General features: G+C 39.8%; 1 protein-coding gene across 1 annotated transcript in view; it reads right to left on the reverse strand.

Moving 5' to 3' along the window:
• Nucleotides 1-4,442: 4,442 nt before the first annotated feature.
• TMOD2 (tropomodulin 2) overlaps nt 4,443-20,772 on the reverse strand; it is a 37,847-nt gene continuing 21,517 nt past the window's right edge. The window contains exons 6-10 of the mRNA XM_052646835.1: nt 19,531-19,638; nt 13,229-13,372; nt 6,991-7,135; nt 4,691-4,721; nt 4,443-4,542 (exon numbers count right to left, since the gene is read on the reverse strand). Coding sequence (XP_052502795.1) covers nt 4,443-4,542; nt 4,691-4,721; nt 6,991-7,135; nt 13,229-13,372; nt 19,531-19,638 — 528 coding nt within the window. The remainder of the gene's footprint in view (nt 4,543-4,690; nt 4,722-6,990; nt 7,136-13,228; nt 13,373-19,530; nt 19,639-20,772) is intronic.

Below are 20,772 nucleotides of genomic sequence, written 5' to 3' on the forward strand. Positions count from 1 at the left end.
GTGATTTTCATCCAGAGGGCATGCCTGATGCTCCCAAGCATTCTCACACCTTTCCTTTGGATGTGTCTCCATCCTTGAGTATTGAGGATGGCACAGTGAGTGGCAGGGATGTTCTAAATTAGGAGCAATAAGGGGAAACTGTTACTGTTACTGGAAGGCAAAGCTAAAATTTTTCTTAGTTCCCTGTTCATTACAATGAATATAGCTATCATTGCTTCATTATTGGAAGAGAAGAAGGAAGCTACAGAACCATGATTTCAAACCCAACTCCAGAAACAGTTCTCCTGGGGATAGGTAACACAGCACAGAACCCAGTGTTCACAGCTCACTGCTCCCTGCTAGTTTTTGCATATGCAATCAATACTTGAGCTAAAAAATGGTATCTACTTTCCCAAAGGGCACTCTATCCCAAGACCCAGAAGCACAGGTCAAATTATAATAATCTCACACTTCCTGTCTCCTTCACAGTGCCTAGAAGAGGGCTAAGTACATCATGACCACAAAAAAGGAAAATATCCTCAAACTCTTGGAACTTTTAAAGGGCTATCTTACACTTAAAGCATGTTGATGCTTAAATCGGTTTCAGTTTTGACTGAAATGTTCTCATGGCAGTTATTCAGAACACACTGGTTTCCTTAATGCTGGTGCCCTGCCAGGGGCCACATTTCTGTCTGGAAGGGAAGCAGCCGTTCTTTTGATTTGATGTGCCAGGCTTCCCTTACGGAAATTGTTTTGAGGAGTATAGGCATTGGGATGTTTTGTGAGTTTTTAAATGGAGATGGGCTTGTATTGTAAGATGAAACGCATGCTTTAAGATGGGTGAGTTGCACGAGCCCCTTCAGGTTAGCGATTCTCTACCTAACCTAGGCCCGTATCAACTATGAGAGAGGGGATGGAAGAGAGACTGGGAGACAACATCTCCCTTCAATCAGGAGTCCAGCTTTGGCCAAATACCTCCTTTATAGTATTTGGCAATCTTTAATGTACAAAATATTTATATACAATATATCCTACACAAATGGAAGGAAGGGGCCTTAGCATGTTGATGGAGATGAAAGCACTTTCACTCATATACTTTAGGCATATGGAGAGATTTGGTGCTGGAACAATGAAATAATTTCCAGGCTTCCCTAAGAGTTATCTTCCATAGTGCTGTGAAATTTGGTGGTTGGTGACCTAAGCTGCAATTTCTAGGGAGTGATTTCATAATCAACCTGGGCCTAAAACAGCTCTAAAAAGAACAAGGGAAATGGGGCTGGGGAGAGAGTATCTCCCTTCAATCAGTGGTCCAGATGCAGCCAAATACCCAGGTAGATATTTGGCAATACACACACACTCGCACGGCATTTATTTACGTTATGCCCTACTAAGATGAAAGGCAGGAATTTAATTGTGCTGATGAGGATAAAGCAGCTTTCACTACACACTTCTGGCAGATGGGGAGGTGTGCTGGACTAATGACATGATCTCTCTAGACTCCCAGAATATCTCCTAAAAGTTATCTTCCACATATGCTGGGATGGGTGTTGGTGACAGGAGCCTGTAAGTCCAGGTGAATGATTTTACACATAGGGTGGGCCTGTACAAGTCTAACAGGGGAAAGGAGGTGGTCTGGGGAAAGATGACCTCCCTTCAATCAATTGTCCAGATGCTGCCAAATATCTTGACATAATATTTGACAAAATGCATATGTATAAAGATATTGTATATACATTATGCTCCACCATGATGGATAGTAAGGGATTAACCATGCTCAGGATCATGAAGGAACTTCTACTTACAAACACTGTGGAGATGGGGAAATGAAGTCCTAGGTTAATTAAATGATATATAGGCCCTCTAAATTTAAGTTTATCTTCTAATAGTTACGTGAATACTCATGGAAATGCCACCTTTAAAGCTACTTCAAAAACACAGGTAATGATAAGTTGATTAATAATATTTGATTTAATATATTCTATATACATTTGACCTAACTATTTTATAAGCTAAAAACAGTGCTAAATTTTGACAATATCCCATTATTTTGCTTTAATACTATCAACAACTGCAGCACAGTCACTATCAAGTCCTGACCTTTTTCCTTCTTCCTGCCAGGGTTTGCCAAGAACTGCTTTAGCCCCAGGTCCACAGTATCTTGGGGCTGCAGGAAATACTCTGTGTAGGATCCAAGATTTCTTATGGGAGAAGGCAAGAAAGAGAGTAAATGAGACCAGAAAGGAAAAAGCCTTACTTAGTGGGGCATGTCAGGGTCTCTGCACTTGAATATATTTGCAACAAATCTGAAGGGAAAGGAGAAAGACAACTAAGAAACAGAAGTGTTCTTCCCTTTGGCAACATGGTAACCAAAACATGTATACAAAAAAAAAAAAGAAGAAAAACTGTATACATTTCACCCAGTGCTATGCTGATGGTAGAGGCATGAACCAGCAACCTGGGGATAGGTGAGATAGGGGAAAGTCTTGATTTATAACATTTATCAATTTCCATGCCATGATCAATTTCAAACTACCAACAAGAAGTACAGAACTTCTTAGTTGGGAAGAACTAGCAAGTTGGGGACAGATGTATAATACCATACCACGATATAGCATTTCTGCCAAAAACAATTTGTGCCAAAAACACAATAGGTGCAAATAATCTCAAGAGTACGAAAATGGCAAAATGTATTTTTGAGTATTACTTTTGTTTTTGGATATAATTATTTAATCATAAGTGCATGCCGTTAATTTTTAATAATGGTTGTGCTTAGCAACCAGTTTGCAAGATTCTTGATAATTTAATAATGGTGAAACCTGTATGAGTTGGCTCCAACATACCACAGCTAAATGAGTAAAAGGGAAAGAAAAAAATCAAATAGTAGTTACTACTTTTTTTTTTAATAGATAGGGAAATCTAGCAGAAAACTAAAGAATCTTTGTGATTTCCAAAATTCAATATGCTCTGCTCATTATTCCCTCAAAAACTATAATAAAATATTCTTAGATCTTAAAGGATTTTATTTTGTTTTCTTCTTCTTTCTTTTTCTTTTTTCAAAAGATTTTAGAGCTAGAGATGTGGGCACTTACAAGTAAATATCTAATTTTATTGGGTTGGTCAAAAAGTTCGTTCAAAGGTCAAAAAAGTTGGTCGAAAAGATATTACAGAAAACCCAACAGACTTTTGTGGCTAATGAAAGGACTTTCTCTCCAGTTTCTGTGTGTTTTATAAACTAACTAGAATAATGTATGAAATGCTTTCCCATTTATTTGTTTTATTGCTATCAAGCAACTCAGGAACACTCAATTACTTAGTGAATTTATCTGCCTGAGTCAGCAACTCCTTTAGCTCCAGGTGTCATCAACAAAGGACATCACCTTTACAAGGCTCAGAATTACAGAGAAGAAAGAGAATGAACTGGAATGCAAGGAGGGGGAAGAGGAGGGAGAGGAGCCTAAGGCAATGTCAGAGGGCCATTAATTCTAGCCTTAGGCACTGACAGTTATCAAAGAGCTGGTGCCAGAGGCTGCAGTCACAAATGTCCTTAGCTTAACATGACACTATTGGCTGCTGGATGAAAAGATTCAAGCATCTATCAGGCAGTCATCTTAGTTGTACTTTCACAGGCTTTGTCCTTGAGATGACAAACTCTGGATAAATAATAATTCATATTTTTTCCTGATCTTTGCAAATGTCTGGATGGATCATGCCATGTGGACAAAATCTACATAATTATCTTGAACGTTCATATCTCATCCTGTGATCTTGTTGCCCTAAAGACAAAGCAATAAATGCTTCTAAAATCTGCCAAAATAATGTAATCCTGTGTAACAGATAACCTTGAAGTGCAATTATTACTATTTTATTTAGGAATGTACTATATGAAAAGCTTTCCTCTTACTAAAATTTAAAAATTTCCCATCATGGCTGGAAAACATTAAAACAGTTTTGTAAAATGTTATCCACAGAGTGATGTTAAAGATCAAATGTATGTGAAATAATCAGTAAAAGTAGCTAATTCATTTTGCTACGCGTGAGTCTGGCTTAAAGCTGTATTTGTGGGTGAATAAATATTTCATACTTATTTGCTAAAGCTGTGTTTATGTATCATAATGCTGTCTTCTTTTTATGAGGATGACACCACTGATCTTCAACCAGCAGCGCATTTGCATTTAGTGACTTTTCAGGAACTAAGGGAGAACTTGTGCTAAGCTGGTCACATTTTCTCACTCAGTGAAAGATTGGCAATACTAACTTCTTATGTGGTCAGCAGAACACTTCTGATGTATTTAGCCTAACTCAAAGCTATGCATGTAAACGGAGATAGGCCTCTATCTTAATCACAGTTACAAACACATTTATATATTAAGTTCCTTTCAGTGGTTAAAAAAAAAAAGTTTACATAAGAAAGCAAGATAACCCAATATGAAAATGGCTAAGTCATTTTTGATTGCTGTCACCGACTAAGATCTGCATAAATCCATTGGTGCAAGTCGCCAGAGGTGTCCAGGGACAAATAAAGCAGTTGCAAACGTTAAAAAAATCCAAGACAAACATGTAGCACTAAAAAAGAATAACAGTTAAATTATTAGTTGCTTGGTTAATGGAAATGAACAACCTTTGATAAAATGGTCCCAGTGAAGAAGGAAAAGAGCTTCTGTTTTTAAATTGCTGCCGTGGGGAAACTTCGCCACTTTTTGTGGAAGTTTACCTTCGGTCTCCTTCAACTCGCTTTTTACGAACTAGATGAGAAAGAGAAAAAGGTTTGAAAAGACAAAATGAAGGAGAGGGAATATTCCTTAAATTTCAGACAAACAACAATAATCACACAGAACAGCAATCCCACACGCTTGAGGACAGTTATCAAAAATTTCAATAATTATCCATGGCAACACATGGAAATGATAGAATAGCCCAGTGCTTTGTGGAATTTACATTTAAATAAAGCTATGTCTGATAGTTGGGAACGTGAGTCTTAGAGCTTTCCAATTTCAACGGAGTAGAAGTCTGAAAGAAACCCACGAGACAGTGAACCTCTCATGTTTATCCACAGCGAATCTTCTCAGCTTCTGTGTAACTCAGTCACCAACTGGCTAAAACTAATTCCCTAGGATGTTACAATTCTGATTTTGAGTTGAAGACCAGGAGGAGCTGCAAACAGAAGTTTAAAGTTTCTAAACCTGTTTTAAATGGAAACTTCAAAATAGCAACCTCCAAGGAAGGTGTGCTGAAGAAGGGGATGGCTACCCACTCCAATATTCTTGCCTGGAGAATTCCATGGACAGAGGAGCCTGGCAGGCTACAGTCCATGGGGTCGCAAAGAGTCGGACACAACTTAGCAAAACAACAACAACAAGGAAGGTGTTATTCAGGTGTCTAGCAAACTCAGAGATTAAGGTTCATTTAATCCGGTGTGAGTGCGTGAGTGCCCAAGTCACTTCAGCCTCTTTGCGACTCTATGGACTGTAGCCCGCCAGGTTCCTCCAGTTTCCTCTGTCCATGGGTTTCTCCAGGCAAGAATATTGGATTGGATTGCCATGCCTTCCTCCAGGGGATCTTTTCAATCCAGGGATTGAACCCACATCTCCTGTGTCATAGGCAGATTCTTGACCCACTGAGCCACCTGGGAAGCCCCCTGTAATCTGGTACTTGGTAACAAAGGAGCTAGCCTGACTGCCTTTCCCAGCTTCTACAACCTTCTTCCCCTTTTCACATCCCTACCTGCAGGCTCCTCTGGTGGACAGGAAGAGGAATGCTCTAATCTTTCTGGATTTGGCAAAAAAAAAAAAAAAAAAAATGTGCCCTGGCCTGTGCCCTATCTCATCTCCTCACTTTACATAACCCAGACTGCTCCTGCCTCAGATGCAGGAAATCTGACAAAAGCTGTTCCCATGACTGCTGCTCTTGGGCTCAGGATCACCTCTCCATTTACTCTAAACCTCCAGTTTTGCCTGTTTCTCTTTGTTCAGATGAGGACCTAAGTGTTTTCCCAGGTATCTTCTGACTGCTGCGCTAATCATTCCCGTTTGCTGCTCACTGTGCCTCACCCTTGCACCTTGGAGGCAAGCACTGCGATATGCCCAGCCACTCTCTGGGTGCCATTCAGTGCACCTTGGCTGGGCTTCAGGGGTGTGGGTAAGCACGTGTGGGCAGGGAACTGCACACTAACGTTCACCTGCCTTCTTACAGTTCTAACCCTTGGCTTCCATTTTGTCACCATCTGAACCCTCCCCAAGGTCAGCAATGTACTTGGTGGGACACCTTGTCCAGTTTCTCTAAGGCCTGGCATTCTGTCCCCGTACCTCTATTGAGGACTGAAGCCTGTTATTGGCAGGCTAATTGCCAAGTGGACTGCTGGTACCTGGATGGTCTTTTTCCACACTGTTTCAGGTGGCTAGGATGTCCCCAGATCAAGCCTTCCCAATCGGTGCCATTCTTTTCACTGTGGTTGACCAGGACATTCCCCACCTCTTTCTAACATAAGTCACAAAAGAGTGGGTAGCAGGAAAGATGAAAGAGGGACTAACTGAAAAAGCTACTTTTGAGTTTAACCATTAAAAAACATAGCTCTATTAGGTCATTTCACATGTAAATCACCAAGGTATCAGACATAACCATACTTAAACCCAAGTACAAAAACACAGTTAGGAGTCAAACATAAGTAAACTGGGAATTTCCATGTCACTGTGTCCACTTTCCGGTGTAGATTAACAACAGAGGGTGATTACGCATAAGAAGTAAGTAAAGGAGAAATAAATACACAAAGGAAACCAAGCAAAAACCAAAGGCTGCTTGGGAAAAAAAATTTCTCTTGAAAGAATCCCATGATAAAATGTAAACACTGTAGAGATAATGTGGAGTCCTATGACCATGTAATAACATACTTCTGATGAAGGGCTGACACCAAAGCCCAGTGGAATGGGTATCTGTGAGATGTTATATCTGAAGTGCAGAAATGAATGGTCATCCTGCTCTTGTAATTACTAACAGCACATATTATGCCTGCATTACCCAGGTCATTATTCTTTGTGATGGCAGCTGCCACTCTTGTTCGTGGTCCTTGCTTGGTAAACTGATATCCAAACTTGAGGATCCTGGAATTCTCCTCCAGCATCTGGGCAATTTCCATCTCCACGGCTGTTCCCAACTGCTGTCTCTGATTGCAGATGTGGACACAAACAGAGGATGGTCAAGAAAGAAGAGGGAATAGTTACTCACATTAATGATGCACGGAAAGATGTATAGCTATTTGTTGGACAAAAAGCAAAAGTCTCAATTTGAAACAGTCACGAGATATTTTCTCTCATACACCTGTTCCTTGTTTAAAAGGAAAATCCAAGAGGCAGCTGAATCTGCTGGCATGTTAAATTGAAAAGACTAGGCAAATTATTTATGAAGGAAATGACAATTCCAGATATAAAATTAAAGCAAAACTAACACGTGGTGTTTCCACTTTACCCCAGTATCTGTTGTTTAAACAAAGGATTTTTTTTTTATAGTGACACAGTCTTATAGCAATCAATCCAGTTACAAAATCTTCTATTCTGGGATCTCTATCCAAAGATATCTGAACATCATCAAGTAGATGGGTGGCCATTCTCTCAGAACAGCGTCTCACTGGAAGATCCTCAAGAGGTTTTATTAGTGTGGTTTGAACCATGGCCAGGTGAATTATCAAACACTAAATGGGTTATTGAGCTACAGAAAACTCTGTTTTTTTAAGTGGTGGAAAGAGTATTTTTGCTTGTTTTTTTGAGAAATAGAACAATAATTTTAAAAATAGGGTTAAAAATAGGGGCATGTAAATATAGGAATACACAGATAAATTTAAGGAACATAGTACATTTTTTCCATACTTTATCATTAATTTTAAAAACTACAAAGACAAGACAAAAAAGTATATAAAATAAAAAGCTCCCTTCCTCCAGACTCCCATTTCCCATGAAGAAAGTCAGTTTGGCATGTAGTCTTTGAAACATTTTCTGTGCATTCATGTCCATGTAATCACATGTAATGTCTATATTTTCTTCACATAAACAGATTACATACAATATTATTCTGGGTTTCCCTGGTGGCTCAGACGGTAAAGAATCCGCCTTCAATGTGGGAGACCTGGGTTCAGTCCCTGGGTTGAGAAGATCCCCTGGAGAAAGGAATGGCTGAATGGCTACCCACTCCAGTATTCTGGCCTAGAGAATTCCATGGACAGAGGAACCTGGCAGGTGACCCACAAAGAGTCAGACTCAACTGAGCGACTTTCACTTTCAGCATATTATTCTAGGGTTTTTTATTTTTCATTTAACATTAAGAACATCATTTCATGTAGGTACATATGTTTCCTTCATCCTTGTGAACAACTGCATAGCATTCCATTGTAGTAAGTGATCATATTTGATTTAGCTACATCCTACTGACTGTTACACTGCTTTCCATTCCTATAGTTCCAAACAAGGCTGTGGTGAACTTCCCTTGCACACAAAGTACCAATATGTCCTGGGGCATTTCTGCCAGTGTGCCTGTAGGGTACACGATAGTTGGCTCCAAGAGGAAGGTTTTCCAGATTTTGATAAATGATTGAATTACCCTCAAAGGTTATGACAATTTGTACTCCTGCTGATAGGGCCAGAAAGTTAGTTTTCCCTACTCTAGCCAACATGGGATATTATGAATCTTTTTCATCTTTTTCAATCCAAGGGGTAAAAATGTATTTCACTTATATTTAATTGCTTTAACTTATACTTCTCAAATTACGACTAAGAGCAATTAATTTTCTTATGCATTTGTATTTCTTTGGAAACTACCAACCTGTCATTTGTATACTTTTCTACCATCTTGTGGTTCCTGTTTTTAAAATTTATACATTAGGAAATTAGCTTTTTGTCAAAAATGATGAAAAAATTTTGCTCAGTTTGTCTTTTGACTTTCCTTTTGATTACTATACAGGACCATTTTTCATTTTCATATCGTCAAATTTGTGTCTCTTAGATTCTATGTCATGCTGAGGAAACCTCTCCACTTCTGGTTTCTTTCATTTGTTTTATGATTTCATATATTTTAATATTTAAATCTTCATTTTACCTGGAATGGATTTTAGCAGAAAAATTAAGATATACCCGCAATGTCATTTTGTTCCAAAATGCTGGAGAGTTATGTAGTAAATCAACAATACGCCAATGAAATTTTTTTAAAGTGCTAGTGAGTAGTCCCACCATCTTTTACTTCATTTGTTCCCCTACTGAGTTAAAATGCTACCTTGCTGCAAAATTCTCAGGTGTACTAGGCTGTGTTTCTGGACCCTATAGTTCTGCCAAGTCTATGCCTGTGCCTGACTCATGTAATTTTGATTAAATATATTAAATTACATATCAGTTAAATATATTAAATTATATATTATTATAATACCTTTTAAATATAATACATATATTGAAACATATATTTTAATACATATACCTTTTAAGTTTGGAAAATTTAAGTACTGAGTACATGAGGAAGAAAAGTTAGTGAAGGAATTTTTATGTCCTAGGCAAGTTCTAAGGCTTAACTCTGCTCCTCTTCTTTCTTTTCATCCAGCAACCTGTCAAACGAGTTTTTCCTCAAGAAAAGAACAAAAAGTGATATTTCCAGTCAGACAATAACAATTCTGGATATCCACAGCATAGAGATTAGTGTGCTCAGCAATGTAAGGTTATGGGAGGGAGAGGCAGCAAAAATGTTAGAGATACTGACCTCAACACTTCATGAGCAACTTTAGCTCATGACACGACCCCATGACCGCCAGGCTCCTCTGTCCATGGGATTCTCTGGGCAAGAATACTGGAGCTGGTTGCCATGCCCTCCTCCAGGGGATCTTCCCAACCCAGGGATCGAAGACCCAGGTCTCCCGCATTACACAGGTGGATTATTTACCATCTGAGCCACCAGGGAAACCCACACTTTGGAAAAGCAGGACTGGACCAGGAGTTGAGACCTGAGCTAAGGTCAGGGCTGCCGTAGTTACAACTTACGTCCCCGGGGTGTGCCACAGGTGCTAAGGGTGGAGGTAGCTGACCAAGGAGGGTGACATAAAGTCCCTCTATTTCCTTTCACAAAGCTTAGGCATCTGGAGACCTAGATTTGGGTAACACACAGGCTGGGTATGCAATGGTGGATATAAAGGACATAAGATCTCAAGACAATTATACTGGGAAAAGGGCATATAAAAGAAGGTGAGGAAGTAATATAGCATAGAGCATCTTTCTTAGCCTGAGTGTTTTTTTTTTTCTTTTTTGAGATGTTTTGTGTTATACAAACCTAGGGCAATAAATGGGCACCAAAACTTCTTATAATTTGGATATATTTCTCTTTTTTTAAGTCACTAAATACAAAGGAAAAGAAACAAAATTTAAGCATATGGTTCTTCAGATCATCTTTTTTGAAGTGACCACTTTGTTCTACGCAGATTTATTCAGCAGTTACCCATCTGTTACACCAATACACATCACTGATTGTTCTTCTCACAGGGGCACCTGATTCAATCACAGCTTGTTTACCTGGAGCCTAGCCACGGCAGCCAGCCCAGTGCAGGATTCTCTGCAGGCCTTAGCTTTGGTGCAGCTGCCTGCTGCAATGGTGCTAAATTGGTCTCAGCTGCTGCTCCTGCCTGAGACACTATCTTAGAGATGATTTTATATCAGACCCTTCATTATACAGATAAGGAAACTGAGGTCTGCTTCTAACAGTCTGAGTCAACAACAAAATTTGGATGGAAGACAGGTTTTGACTCTGAATTTCCTCCTTCTGGGAATAAAGCAAATAATTTTTCCAGCTGCTCTAGAACTTAATCCTCTTGTCACAAGTGAAGAGAAGCCATTTCAGAGGCAAATTAGGGAATGAAAGTTGAAAAAGGACACAAATCCCTTCCGAGCTGACTAAGGAGGAGGAGGTTGATGCTTCAGTGCAAGTTTGGACATTGTATTTCAGGGTCTTCGTCACATGCATTTTTAAAAAAACCTTTTATGTATTTATTTATTCTGGCTGTGCTGGGTGTTGGTTGATGTGGGCTTTTCTCTAGTTGTGGTGAGTAGAGAGGGGCTATTCTCTATTGTGGTGCACAGGCTTCTCATTGCAGTGGCTTCTCTTGTGGAGCACTCTAGAGTGTCTCTAGAGTGTGCAGGCTTCAGCAGCTCTGGCACATGGCCTCAGCAGTTGTGGCTTGCGGGCTCCAGAGCACAGGGTCAGTAGCTGTGGCACATGGGCTTAGTTTTTCCGTGGCAAGTGGGCTCTTCTTGGACTAGGGATCAAACCCATGTCTCCTGCATTGTCAGGAGGATTCTTTACCACTGAGCCACCAGGGAAGCCCCCACATGCATTCTTAAAAGGTACTTTATTCTAAATTTTCAGGATTTCAGCGCATTTACTAGGTATAAAGTTTCTAGATTTAGCAAATAAAAATACAGGACACGTGGTTAAATTTGAATTTCATAAAATAACAATTTTTCAGTATGAGTACATCCCAAATATTTCATAGGACACACTTGTATTAAAAACTCTTCATTGTTTATCTGAAATTCCAATTTAACTATATTTTATCTGGCAACCCTAACTAGTATTAAATATCTTAAGAGGAACTAGAAACAGTATCTGGGACATTATTTCAGATGAGGGGTTTCACAATGGCCTAAACCAACACAGAAAGTTAAACCTGCTTTGGAACAAGGTATCCACTTCTGTCTTGGCTCTCCTGGAAACATTCACCTGGAGTCCTCTTTACTTCTTCCTGACACTAGTCTATTTGGTATACATCCCTGAACCATAGCTCCTTTTTACTCCCTTCCTATTTCCCTCTAGCTTGTCTTCCCACTCTCCCCTCCTTCATGCTTCCCTCTTAATTGCCTAGCAGCTGGACACATATCAGGATACAAGGAGTGAGCTTCCTGAGAGGGTACGGCCACGTGTGCACATTCCTGAGGACTCACTCCACATCTCTGCATGGGAAAGCTGTTTTGATGATGCAGCCCTCTGGGGAGGGTGAGACTGAAAGGGTGCCTGTCTCCTGGTGGGGCTCCCCTGCTCCCCTGGCAACAAGCCTCAGGAGGAGTCTAGGAATAGATTAACCTACCTCTAATTAATTAATTCAAATTAAATTTGAATTTCAACCAGACAATGAATAATTTTTAGTACAAGTATGTTTCAAGAAATATTTGGGATGTACTCATATAACACTGAAACAGCCCATGTGTCCTGGAGCCAAATAAAGGAGAGAAGAGCTATTCATGGGTCTGCCGTGGCTTTCCAGGCTTAGGTGACAGTTTCGGGTGGGGTCTAGACCAGGGATTTTCCCAGACATGCAGGGGACACTCCCCCCACTGCCCTTCCCATCACCCCACAGAGAGGATGCTTGAAGCACTAGACTCCTTGTTCGCTCTTTTTGGTCCATTCCAGGGTTCTTTATTCCAACTATACTGTGTGTAGACCTTTCAGATTTCCTGAATCCCATGGCAGACACGTCTCTGCAGCCAAAGGGACAGGGCACGACATCATGCTGAGAACGGAGAGTTGCTGCTTGCAGGCAGGAGCCAGCTGAAGCCGGTAGAGCAACTCCAGCGACTCTGTAGGCTGAGGCTGGGAAAAGAGGTCTTCAGTGTACAGGAGAGGGTGTCTCCAGGGAAAAGCAGCTTGCTTTGGCTGCTGGGACCCCAAGAAGTGCTGCAGCAGAGCTGAGATTGTGATCACACTGTGGGTGTGGCCTGTCGCTCTAAACCAGACCATCTTCTAGAATCCCAACTCCTTTAAATAGGCTCTATGGTCAGCACCAGACAGTAGGGGCCTGGGGTTGCTGCCTGGCTCTGTCAGCCTCCAACCCAGGGCAGGGAGGCTGTTTCTGGGTGTGGCCACTCTGCTTTCTTCCATAGTCCCAGTAAGAGGCAACAGCAAGACTGGGGTAGGACTGCGCCAAGGTTCCTGCTAACAGGCAAGGATGATGAAGGCCGAACAAAGCTGCTGTCAACACCTCTGCCGGTCTCCTCTCTTTTTCCTCTGGTGCCTGACCAGCCCAGGGCTGGGGGAGGGCTGCCTCTTTCTGTCTCAGGCTGCCCCACTAGACATTGTTTAATTATTAAAATGTTCTCCCACTCACCCTCCACAGGCCAGAAGCTGTCCTAATTACCAGGAAGCCAGAATATCAAATTAAACTTTTTCACAGAACTTTGTCTTTTAACTCCCTCCGTTATGGTACTCCTCCCTTTCACATGTACCCTGTGAGTTAACTCACCTGGTTGTCGATCTTGATCTCAGTCAACGTGTCATTTTCCCTTAGTGCTTCTACAAGGGCCAGGATCCCAGCACCAGTGATGAAATTGGATTCTATGTTTAGACTTTTCAAGGTCTTGTTTACTTTTAGCATATCTGCAAAGGCCTTATGATATGAAAATGAAATAACCATTAGGGTTTCTAAAGATTTATTTACCAAACTTCTCACTACCATATTAAATACTTTTTTACAGTACTTAAAGAAAACCTTAGTTAAATCATACCTTCACCTTCAAGTAACAAAGATAATAATTTTAAAGTGCAATAAAAATAGTTTGGTTCAGCAGCTCAGACTTATAAATTCCACATACTTGCAAAATTAAAAAAAAAACAAAGATTGTTGTTGTTTAGTTGCTAAGTTGTGTCCAACTATTTTCGACCCCATAGACTGCAGCCCTCTATGTTCCTCTGTCCATGGGATTTTCCAGGCAAGAATACTGGACTGGGTGGCCATTTCCTTCTCCAGGGGAGCTTCCCAACCCAGGGATCGAACCTGAGCCTCCTGCATTGGCAGGCAAGTTCTTTACCACTGAGTCACTAAGGAAGCCCCCCTAAAAAGACACTGACATAGAATTAACAACTTTGTTTTATTAGGTAAGGACATTAAAAAACCCACAACCATCTGTTATCATTGTATTTTTTTTGAGAAAAGGCATTTTAACATTAGGAAAAAAAATGTAGAAAGGATTAATCTCAGAATTATTTCATTTTTCTCCTTTTACTACAAATGGATAAAGATTTTTATCATTGACTAGCATTTGGGCACTACTAATTTAGTCATATTATTGCAGGTCATCTGTAAATCAGGATTTTTCAAAGGTAACTTTTGGAACAAAATCACCACTCAGAGTGGCACTAAAGACTTCCAGATTAAGACAATAGATGGCACACATACACCTGTTTGTTCCCTTTATTCCCAAAGCTTCCCGCTGTCATAAAGAAAAGGTATAATTTTTAAGGGGCTGGAACTCCTACAGAGCAAGAAGACAAAAACAGAGGGCCAGTATCTTGAAGAGTTGCTAAAATACAGAAAACAGAAAGGTTGGTGGAGAAATGACCACAGAACTGCCTGAGATGCCCTAGATAAGGCCCAGCGGTGTGCGTGTGTGTGCAGCTGTCTCAGTCATGTCCAGCTCTTTGCAGCCCTATGGATTGTAGCCCTCCAAATGCCTCTGTCCATGGAATTCTCCAGGCAAGGATACTGGAGAGGGCTGCCATGCCCTCCTCCAGGGGATCTTCCCAATTCAGGGATCGAACCCACGCCTCTTAAGTCTCCTGCACTGGTAAGTGGGTTCTGTGCCACCTGGGAAGCCCCAATTAGGGTGTCTCACTACAAAGCTGCCTTAGGAACAGGTGGATCAGCGAGAGCAGGTGGAGAGCACACCAGCTCTTCCTGAGGCTTCCCTGAAAAAGAGCAACTGCCTGCAAAGCCATCAGTGAGAAATCTCCCAGGAAGAGGCTCGGTGAGGGTGCTGGGTCCCGAGAGTGAAGAAGTGCAGAAATGGAGGCACCCCCAGCTCTTCCACCAGATACAGAGTGGGAGAAGAGATAGGAGAGGCGGCAATGCCCAGGATGGAAATACACTGGACCGTGTCCCTCCCAGAGGGAAGCCCTCCCAACTTGAGCAGTTGCTGAGGATTCCCTGGTTGCCTGCTAGCTTCTCATACACACACTATGGAGAAGGCTGCTCATCAACTCATCTGCCTGCTTACAAAAGCACTCACTCATTCATTCATTTATTCACTCATTCACTTAGAAAAGATTATGTGTCAGGCTTCTGCTTTGTGCTAGCTGTAGAGAAAACAAAATCCCTGTTTTAGGGAGCTTATATTTCAGCAGGAGAGGCAGAGTCAGTAATTACTAAATAAAATGTATGGCCTGCCAGATGGTAACAAATGGAGAAATATAAATGGGCTTCCCTTTTAAGGGATAGGTCTTTTGGTGAACCAGATCTACATAACTGCAGAGGAAATAGTCCCAGTTTACACAAATCAATTTTGTTCTCTATTTGGAACTATGAACAGGCAAACAATGACTGCTAGACCTAATAGCAAAACCAACATCAGGAGAAAAGTTGAGTTCATGAAACAGGCCAGCATGCTATGCAGGGAACACAGAATATTCAGAGAACAGAAATATGTAAAACTTCGAAATGTTATCAACTCTCTCCACCTTGCCCCACAAAAGAAAAAGAAAGAAAATAGAGAAAGAAAAAACACTGTAATCTATTCACAAAGAAACAAGAATCAGACTGCCATTAGTCACTAGACTTTAAGGCCCATAGAACACAGGCTTTAATATATTTATACAGCCAGATAATTGTAAATGCTGGAGATAAGTTCTAATCTTTTTGGTGTCAATCTATACACCTAACTGAATATAATGAGATAAAATGTATAAAGCTCCAATGTGTGAAACAATAGAATAACTACAAGTTAGAGCTAGAAAAGGAAGATGAAGTAGAAAGAAGAGAGAGTACAGAGTTGCCCAATCTTTTCTAATGGAGAATCAAAAACTATCTGAGATAATAAATCAAAAATAAAAGTGCATGTGTATTAGGTAGAAATACCTGGTTGTATACTAGAATGACCTGGACGCTTTAAAAAATATACCAATGCTTGGGCCCCACCAGATGAATTAAATCAGAATCTCAGACTGTGGCCTAGACAGCTGCTTTGTTTGTTTTGTTTTTTATTATTGTAGTTGATTTATGATTGTATTTTTTAAAAGCTGTTCAGTGACTAATGTTCAGCCAGGATTCAAAATCACTTTAATTGAAATCATATAGACAACAATGAAAGGAATGAAAAACAAACTGCTAACAGTGATTGCTCTCGGGAGTAGAACAAGGAACTTCTGAACTCTTGTTTTTATGGCAGAAAGGACAAGAAGAAGGAAGAGGAGAAGGATTTCAACTTGGGACAAGAACAGGTTTTCCAACCTTGAGACTATCGACATCTGAGGCTGGAGAATTCTTTGTTGTGGGAGGTATCCTGTGTCTTGTGGGAGGTTTAGCAGCCTCTGAGACCCACAAAATGTCAACAGTATCCTCCCAGTCATGACAACCAAAAATATCTCCAGACACTGCCAAATGTTCCCTGGAGGGCAGAATCACCCTGAGTTGAGAACCACTGGACTAGAAGAATAATTCTGTGTATTAGTCAAGCACTTGTTTGAACTACAAGGAAAGCTCAAGGGTTTGCACTGATGTTAGTATACACCATGTAAATTGAAGTGCATTTATTCAGTGCAAGGTCTTTAATTAGAATTTAATGTACACATTTTAATTAGAGCCCCAAAAAGGAAAGCATCAGGCCTTTCCTTATGGATTCTCCAAGCTTTGGGATTTACTTCTGCTATTAGAATAACAAAATGTCAGAGCAATTAGGCCTTTATAAAAAAACTTGCAGGACCTACTGGCAAGTAGCCACCATCTTGCCAATTTCTTTTAAACTGGAGAAAACACTTCTCTTATACTGAACAAAACAGGGAAGAGAGACCCAGCCAAACACAACCCTGGGCTCCAGGCCCAGGTTCACTGCAGTTCAGCAAATATTTGAGCATCTATTACATGTGCTGAGGATAATAACGTTAGTGAAACCAAGACTAGATTTCTTAAAGGTTGTATAAACAGTGTAGAAATACATTTTTAAAGAGAAGGTTTTGCTTTCTGTACTTCATAGTGTTGTGTGGAAATTGCAGTTTCTTGCACTGTCCAAACCTGTACCCTCACAGGGGTAGCCACAGGAGGCTATGGAGGCCTTGAAAAGTGCCTCTTACGAACTGAGATGTGCTGTAAATATGAAAATACATCGGATTTCAAAGATGTAGTATGGAAAAAATACTGCAAAAGACCTCATTACATATACATTTTGAAATGATGGTATTTTGGATATGGTGGTTTAAATAAAATATATTATTAAATTTAATTCCACTCGTTTTTTTTAATGTGGTTACTGGAAAATTTAAAGGTTCATGTGTAGCTTACATTTGTGGTTCTCATTTTATTTTTATTTGATAGTGCTGTCCTAAACTTCTGATGTTTATGTGGCATCCCTATTAATAACAGCATTTTAAAAAAACATATTTGGGCCTTTTCTACATTGGCATTCATTAGTGTGGCAAGTTTCATTAACATTTCTGCTATAGGTGTGATTATATGGAAGTACTTGGAACATGGTAAACTGAATTTGATTACAGATCACTTAAATTTGCTTCCTGGCTTGGTCACAAGCTGGGTAATCTTAGTTAAGATACTCAAACTCTGAGCCTCAGTTGCCACATCTGTAAAATGGGGATAATGTCATCTCATATCCACATAGCTTGTCTATATTCACTATAATCCCACAAGTATTTTGTAGAGTCTATTTCTGAACCTTACATAGAAAAGAGTCTCCAAGCTCTTGCTTTAATGCTGATCTGTAATTCTCAACAGTTCTGCCATAATCACAGTCTGAATATCTCTGCTGCTTATGGGATAATCAACCAATCTTCAACCTATAGAAAAGTTCTTTCCTTTTCTTAGCTGAAAGGGGAACCATCTGGGGTCAGCCAGGTGAGGGCTGGACCATATGAAGCCATCCAGGCATAAGGCTGAAAGAGGCTTTTCTTTTCACTCTAAAGGATAACAGTTATTCCTTGCAGTTGTACGGTGTGCTTGTCACAAGGCGTACATTCAATACATAGTTGTTGGATTGAAAACTATATCAAGCAGATTATTATATTTGATATAATAATATATATCTTAATATATTATTAATACATTTGGGGCTATATTATATTCTATATAATAATATAGAATATAAATTCATTATAGATATAATGTGTTAATGTATATTATTAACATATTGGGCTGTGTAATGGATATATACATTATATTAGTCCATTTAGCAAGTTATCTATTTGACCTAGAGGAGAGGTTAGATTATTTACTAGTAGTACTGACAGTAAACTATGAACTAGTTGCATCCCTGCCATTTTACTGTAAATATTATATTAAACAGAAATTACAAATCATTTCTTTATTTATCCCTTTAGTTATTCACATACAAAATGCACTGTGAATATTTTTGCTTAACTGAAAACAAATCTAGTAAAGGGCAGAGATTACACACAAAATCATACATAGATAAGAACCCTTAAATTGCTACCTTCGCCTCACCAATGATCTAGGTCTGTTCTTTTTCTATTTCAATGATAGGCTTCAAATTCAAAACTGCTTTCAACCTACCAATTTAGACATGTAACAATCGCTGGTGAAAACATCAGTTCTGTAGCGTAGCCACTCTCTTACATGAGTGCTTACTTCACATTTGCTGTCGTCATCATGGAAATACTGCCTATTGTTCAGAGGTTAGAGGGCACATCCATTCATTCATTTAACAAGTATTTTTCAGTACTTGTGTTTCAACATCTACTCTGCACCAGCACCGTGGTGGGTAGCATTACTTTCTTGCTGCCTCTTTTTAATGCTATTTTAAATCTTCCAAAAGACATGTTACTTTAAATCACATCATCAAGTCAAGAAACTTTTATTTTTCAAGTGCTGAGCATTCTTGTGTGTACTGAGGATTCAGTGAGATGACCTAGCAAAGGACAGGGATCAGAGCTGGCAGTTACTAATTGGTCAGGAAATGTGAGCTATTAATAGGAGGAATAACAGTAGTATTAATGTAATAACAGTAGTAGTATTTACTTGGGTTCAGGGGTTTCCTTATTTACCTGAATCAACTAAGGTGCATAGAAGGAATAGCCCTTTAGTTTTTCTTTCATCTTCCGGTTAACAATATCAAACAAAAATGTTTTAAGATTTGGTTGTTTAAAATATTTTTGAGACATATGAATCCACTTAAAAGATTAAAATGAAATATACATTAACATTTTTTCTATGTGCTGAGTTCCTGTAGGCTTTCATGGGGGGAGGGGTCTCATAGCCATTTATTGTTGCGGAATGCTACTGCAGGTACAAACATTTCAGAAAATTTATACTAAGAATAGAACAAAATCTAAATATTTATTTAGGTAGATGCCTAATCTAATCTTATATCTTTTTCATAAAAGTGTAGTGTTAACAAAATTCTAGTGAATTCAAAGTGCCTGACTTGAGGGTTCTTGTTTTATCATCTCATTATAACTAATTTTGTTTATTAATTATACAGAAAATAAATTGACCAGATCTGAACATTGTTAACTGGTAAAACAAATTAAAAATAGCTTCTACTGAATTAAATATCTGAGGGCTGTATTCCTAAGGATTTTACTCACAATTGCCACAGGGTCATTGCTGCGGGTTGCAGCCAGACTGAACTTTTTCACGTGAGTGTTGGTCTCCAGAGCCTTTGCAAATTCCTTCAGGGTTGGAATTGGAATATTCTATGAGAAAGACACAGATTGTTGACGAATCCTTCTATAGCACCTTCACCCTAAGCTAAGGACCCACAGCTTTTACATATAGCAGGTCCCCGACCTACGCATGAGTTTCGTTCTGAGAGCACATTCCCAGGTCCCAAGTGTACGTAACTCCAACAAAGTTAGCCTAGGTACCCAACTAACACAATCAGCTAGATAATACTATACTGTAACAGGTGTATACTGCTTTTCACACAAATAATACATATATAAAAACAAACATTTTTAATCTTACGGTACAGAACCTTGAAAAGTACAATAGTAGAGTACAACAGCTGGCATACAGGAGCTGGCATGTATGTTTGCATCTTTGAAAGTTCACAATTTGAAGGTGCGTATTTTGGTGACTTGCATGGACCTTAGATTTTATCCTCTTTAAGACATTGATCGTCCATCTCTAGCAACCAACCTATTCAGAGCCAATAGCACCACTCAGTGTCCAATAAGGGAATCTAACACAGTGTGACACTCCGGCATCACTTCTGTTCACCCTCCAAATTATGCACATACCACCCTTCCCTCTTTTTCTCTTTCATCCTCTATATTCTAGCCAGACTAGAATTAAATTAGCTCTAATTCCTACTCATCTTTCAAGACCCAGCAGAAACATCACCTCCTTTGTTTATTGGTTCTCTTAGGCAGAATCAACTTTCCTTACCTGCAGTTCCACAGAATTTGGGGGCTTCACATCATGTTATAATATCTGCTTAGTGTTTTTCTCCTAATTTAAGTTCTTCAGACTCGAGACTGAATGAATCTTACTCCCCCAGCCATAGCACTTAGCACAGTACTGAGCACCGGAGAGACAGGCAATACCGGGCACAGCTAGAGGCTAACATGAGTGCATGGTGCACTACAGGCCAGCTCTGTGACTGGGGACACCTGAATCTTTTAAAGTCCCACTAAGGATTAAATGAGATAATGAATTTCAAGTATTTAGCAAAGTATATGGCACATAGCTAGTTCAGTTCAGTTCAGTCGCTCAGTTGTGTCCGACTCTTTGCGACCCCATGAATCGCAGCATGCCAGGCCTCCCTGTCCATCACCATCTCCCGGAGTTCACTCAGACTCACGTCCATCGAGTCTGTGATGCCATCC

This window comes from Budorcas taxicolor, chromosome 10, assembly GCF_023091745.1.
Source record: "Budorcas taxicolor isolate Tak-1 chromosome 10, Takin1.1, whole genome shotgun sequence".
NCBI classification, from domain to species: domain Eukaryota; kingdom Metazoa; phylum Chordata; class Mammalia; order Artiodactyla; family Bovidae; genus Budorcas; species Budorcas taxicolor.